The sequence below is a fragment of the Setaria italica genome, chromosome V (assembly GCF_000263155.2).
Source record: "Setaria italica strain Yugu1 chromosome V, Setaria_italica_v2.0, whole genome shotgun sequence".
NCBI classification, from domain to species: domain Eukaryota; kingdom Viridiplantae; phylum Streptophyta; class Magnoliopsida; order Poales; family Poaceae; genus Setaria; species Setaria italica.
This window is the reverse complement of record NC_028454.1, coordinates 7,470,426-7,475,724: the sequence shown is the minus strand read 5'-3', so window position 1 is coordinate 7,475,724 and position 5,299 is coordinate 7,470,426. Positions and strand designations below refer to the sequence as shown.

Below are 5,299 nucleotides of genomic sequence, written 5' to 3'. Positions count from 1 at the left end.
TAGGCTTAATAGGTTCGTCTCGCTGTTTAGCCTCCACTTATGTAATGGGTTTTGTAAATAGCCTACGTTTAATACTCCTAATTAGTATCTAAACATTGATGTGACACTTGCTTAAAAATAAGCAAAGGGAACCAAACGCCCCCTCGCACATGCCACAGCCCACAGGGTTCAGCAGACTTCAGTCAGAGCTTACCAAAAAAAAAAACACGACGTGCGGGCAAACTGAAGCCCCGGCCCACATAAATATTTGACTAGTTAGGCCTAAAACCAACAATTGGGCCCAATAATGGCCGAGATTTGCCTTTCCCTCTTTATAGCTGACGCTGCATGGATCTATACGACAGTGGGCTGGGCCGTCCACATGTTAGGCTATACCTAGGATCCATAGGCCCTCTTCTTATGAATTTGCAGGGGAAAAAGTCCAACCATCGCAAAAGGTCTTCCAAGTATTGATACCATTTATATTCTTCTTTGACTAGTTTGACCCTGATTTTGCTTAGGAAAAAATTGAAAATACCTGTCAAAGTCTAAATAATCCCTTAAAGTATTTTTTCAATATACCTCCTAAATACCATAATTTAGTTTAATTTACCCTTAACATAATTTGACTTTTTTTTCTCCATACACAAGTTGAATTTCAATTTAAAATTTGGCAGAATAGTAGTAGACATGACGATGCATGTTAGAAAAAATATATTATGGATTTTCATTTTATTTTTGTATAATTTTGTATCCCAATATTAATTTATTATTAAATGTCAAAACCTATCAAAATAGTGATAAAAAATTCATGATGAATTTTTGTAAAAATGTGTTACGATATATGCTATCATATTCCAAAATTTTAACTTAAAACTCCACATGTGCGTGGAGAAAAAAAAGATAAATTGCGTTAGGGGATAAATTGAACCAAATGGTATAGTTTAGGGGGTAAATTGAACCAAGGGTTATCCAGAATTTGGGGGTAATTGAAACTTTTCCATATAAGAAAAAAGTCCAAATTAAGGGATGAAATTTATTTCAACTTCTAATAGACACACGCAGTGGTTATGGAAGCTGCTAGATTTCAGTAAGGCAAAGCTTCCCCTCTCCTTGGCATGGGACCAACATGACCAAGATACCCCCCATGCGCCAGGTTCCTAGGATGGCTAGCTCTGCTTCCTGAAATGGGCACCGTGCTAGATTTGTTCTTTGACCTCCAAGCCTGCAACCACCAGGTTACATTATACACACCAAACGAAACCAAAGACAAAAGATAGATGCTGGTGGCATAATAATCAATCAAAGCGCGCAGATGTCGATCATGATCGCATTATACCAAAACCCCAGGCGATGAAACGCATATCGCATATGGGCTTACCTCATAATGCAAGTCACTTGACCCAGGGCCTGTCTGCTGGCTGCTGCCCTCCATCACCACCTCTCTCATCACCCAAATAGTTTACCGGATCTCGCTTTTCTATACTAAGAAGAAGAAGATCGCTTCCTTCCGGCTTTTCTCACGTCATTTTCTCGTCTTTATATCACATTGGGGCCCATGCATGCGCCATGCCCATCTCCCTCCCTTTCGCCTCCAGCTTTATCGAACACTATAAGCTTTGTGTTCCCCCGTCGAAACCATTTGCTAGCCAGCGAGAGCCCATCGATAATCTCTCTCCATCGTCATCTCGCACCGCCACCTTTCTTCTCGAACAGAGCACGCGGGAGCGGCTCGTCGCCTGCGTGTGCGACATCGCCGGTTGGGCTCCGTGTCCGATCCGTCTCTTTAGCCAGAACCAGAGCTTCCTGACCCCAGCGCCTCTCTAGAAGAATCCTCGGTAGATGCGCAATGCGAGCGGCAGCTTCTGGTGCTCCCCTGTGGCGGTGCTGCAGCAAGTGCTTGGCACGCAGGCTGCTCCTCATGGCCTCGCCGGCCTGCACCTGATGCAGCGGATTGGTGCCGCTGCCGCTTCGCCCGGCGGCGATGGCGTGACGCCGCGGGTGCCGCCGCCTCTCCTCCTCCGCGCCCTCTCGTCCCTCAACCTCCTCTTGCTCCTCGGCTACCTCCTCCTCGTCCTCCTCGCCAAGCTCTTCGCGCGCCTGCACCTCAGGGCTGCCGCCGCCAAGGACCAGACAAGGTAACTGGCTGCACCTGCACGATCACCATTTCAGAGATCTCTGACATGTGCGTATGCATCAGGCGCTGACATTTTTGTTAATTTCTTTGTATGGACGCGTATGGTAGTTGGTACCATGGCTGCGACGACGACCACCGTGCGGAGGCGGCAGCCGACGCAGGGGACGACGTCGCCGCCGCGGACATCGTCGGAGGGCCGCGAGCGGACACGCTGTTCTGGTTCGACGAGGCCGTGTTCGAGGACACCGCCCTGCTGCTTGGCGACGAAGGAAGGGATCACCTGTACACACCCACTGCCGCTGCACGTTGCTTGCAGCAGGTGGAGAGCACCTTTCCCATGGAGGAGGAATCTGCCCGCATCTCGCCGCGCAGCCAGGACCACCGTGTCGACGCTGAGGCGGCTGTGCCGAAGCGGCAGGTGCAGGAGGAGGTCAAGAGCATCGCCGCCGTCGATGTACCGACGGTCCCGGAACAGCGGAATGATGTTCAGTTCGTCACATCACCGGAGAACGTCTCCATTGAAGGTAATATCCTTGATACTCTGCTTCTTATTCTGATCTTTATTCGTTTCAGGTTGATGACGTCTGACATTCCGTGCGCCACTAATCTACCTGGTTGCAGGGAAGAAGGAAAGCGGCAGAGAAGACGACGCTCGCCGCGACACCGGTGATGACGACGGCCGTGACGAGCATGCGGCCGAGGATGACCATCAGCAGGCGAATTGCGTTTCTGAAGGGCAGCATGACGTCAAGCTGTTCGTGAACAGCCGCGCGGTGGCCGACACCAGGAAGCTCCTGCTGGAGGGCGTGGTGGCCGGCGGCGGAGGAGGAGGAAAAGGAGGAGGAGGAGCGGCGCGGCTGCAGCAGGAAGACGACAAGGACAGGAACGGGGACAGCAGCCGGTTCGGCGCGTCGACGCTGACGAGCGAGTCGACGTCTAAGAGCTCGGTGGAGTGGCAGAGCTCGACGGTGACCAAGGACTCGGAGACGGAGTACCCCTTCTCGTCGTCGTCCCGCCGGAGCTCCGCGCGGTGGGAGTCTTACACGCTCTTCCGCAAGTACGACGAGGACATGGTCTACTTCCACCGGGTCGGCGCACAGAAGCTCACCGAAACAGGTAGAGAAGCATTATTTCTTTTTCTTAAGAAAAAACTGTTCTTTATTTTGTCTCTAGAAAAATTAGCAAATTGATTTGATTTGTTCATACTAGATCAATACTAGTACTAAACATTCTCAGGGTATCATTACCACTCATTGCCTTAGACTAATTTTCTTGTCAAAAGCTTAAATGACGCGCAATTCCTGTAATCTGCAACGCTTTTGTCGACATGACGACATGTGGGCTCAGTCAAGAACATTATATTAACACATTTCGTGACACACACAGTCTAATCCTAGTATCCTACAATCCTAACTACTGTACTACTACTAAAACAGTTTGCTTTAATGTATTGCAATACTCGAAGCATACTTTGCATCAATGCTGATGTGATTTATCAATCATTTGTTCCTCCTGCAGAGTCGTTCAGGTCGATCAAGTACCAGCCCCGTTCCATGTCGGAGCGGATCGTGCAGAAGCTGGCGCCGAAGCCGAGCACCCCGATCGGGCTGCGGGACCCGTACCCTGACCTGGAGCGCGCGTACGTGGCGCAGGTGTGCCTCACCTGGGAGGCCCTCAACTGGAACTACACCAGCTTCCGGCGGCTCAACGGCGGCGACGGCAACATCGCGGCGCGGTGCTGCCCGGCGCGCGTCGCGCAGGAGTTCCAGCAGTTCCAGGTCCTGCTCCACCGCTTCATCGAGAACGAGCCCTACGAGCACGGCCGCCGCCCCGAGGTGTACGCCCGGATGAAGAACTCCACGCCCAAGCTGCTCCTGGTGCCCGAGTTCAGAGGTTATACATTGTATCTTTCAGTGTTTGATCGATTGTTCAGAAACGGCTACTGACGATAACTGTGATCGATCGCGATCGATGTGTGCAGATGAGGATGACGAGAAGGACGACCTGATATCGGCGGTGCAGTTCCTGCTGATACTGGAGGAGTCGATCAGGACGTTCATGACGTTCCTACGCGCCGACAAGAGGAGCCACTACGAGATGTTCAGGGAGATGGTGAAGAGGCGGTCGAGCGCCGTGGACCAGACTCTCGTCATCACCCTCAAGAAAGCCAACAAGAGAGTGAGTAGTAATCATCTGCATACATTAATTACAGTATTGCTGGCCAAAAACAATCCATGCATGTTCAAAGCAAATTTCAATCAAATTTTTATCGTTCTTGGTTGCACATGTACGATTCTTCAGAAGAAGAGCCGGCTCAAGGACCTGACGCGGCCGCGACGGTGCCTGAAGAGGACGAGGCTGCGGGAGGAGGAGGAGCTCTCCATCCTGCTGGGGCTGATCGACCTCAAGGTGGTGGCGCGGGTGCTGCGCATGCCGGAGATCACCGACCAGCAGCTGCACTGGTGCGAGGAGAAGATGAACAGGGTGCGCGTCGACCTGGAGGGGAAGATGCAGAGAGACCCTTCACCACTCTTCTACCCTGCACACTGACAGTGAACAAATCTTCCAGTTCCTCTTTCTTTTTCTTTTTCTTTTTCTTTTTTGCATGCATCTTCTTTTGTTGATGGTATGTAGCGATCGGCCAAAGATAAAGTTGCATTTGCGTAGACATGAGAATATGCATGGCACTTAGCCTCATCTGGTAGCACTGTATGTAAAAAGAGGTCAGAGAGCAGAGATGATGCTATTGTAAAGGCACATATATATTATATATACATAGATAATAAATAAACAAATAAGACACCCACATCTAGAGTGTAGACAGGTATAGTAGAGTGACCGCGACGGGTCATGGGATGTACTAGTATTCATAGGCGTTCGCGACACGCCGCCCGTGCATTGCATGGAAAGCAAAAGCGCTGAGGTGGTAAGGATGGAGACAAGCAACGCTTTGGCGTCGTGCTTTCGCTTTGCTTTTCCACCCGTTTTTCTGCTTTACGGGGCCTTGGATCGGATCACACATGACAGTATGACAAAGGCACAGGATGATGTATGAGAGCTAGCAAAACCAAGTTAAAACGCCATGCTAGTAGTGTTGGTAACGTGGTTTGCCTCAATGTTTCTGGATAACCACATCATCCGTCGTTGTCTTCCTTTTTTTCTAAATACATGTGCTTTTGTGGA

General features: G+C 50.2%; 1 protein-coding gene across 1 annotated transcript; it reads left to right on the top strand.

Annotated features, from left to right (window-relative positions):
- Window positions 1-1,613: 1,613 nt before the first annotated feature.
- On the top strand, window positions 1,614-4,922 carry LOC101760155. Its single transcript, XM_004968013.2, has 6 exons — window positions 1,614-2,117; window positions 2,225-2,640; window positions 2,738-3,232; window positions 3,635-4,009; window positions 4,098-4,294; window positions 4,418-4,922. The coding sequence occupies exons 1-6, from the start codon at window positions 1,822-1,824 to the stop codon at window positions 4,664-4,666; spliced, it is 2,028 nt and encodes a 675-aa protein (XP_004968070.1). The 5' UTR covers window positions 1,614-1,821; the 3' UTR covers window positions 4,667-4,922.
- Window positions 4,923-5,299: the final 377 nt, after the last annotated feature.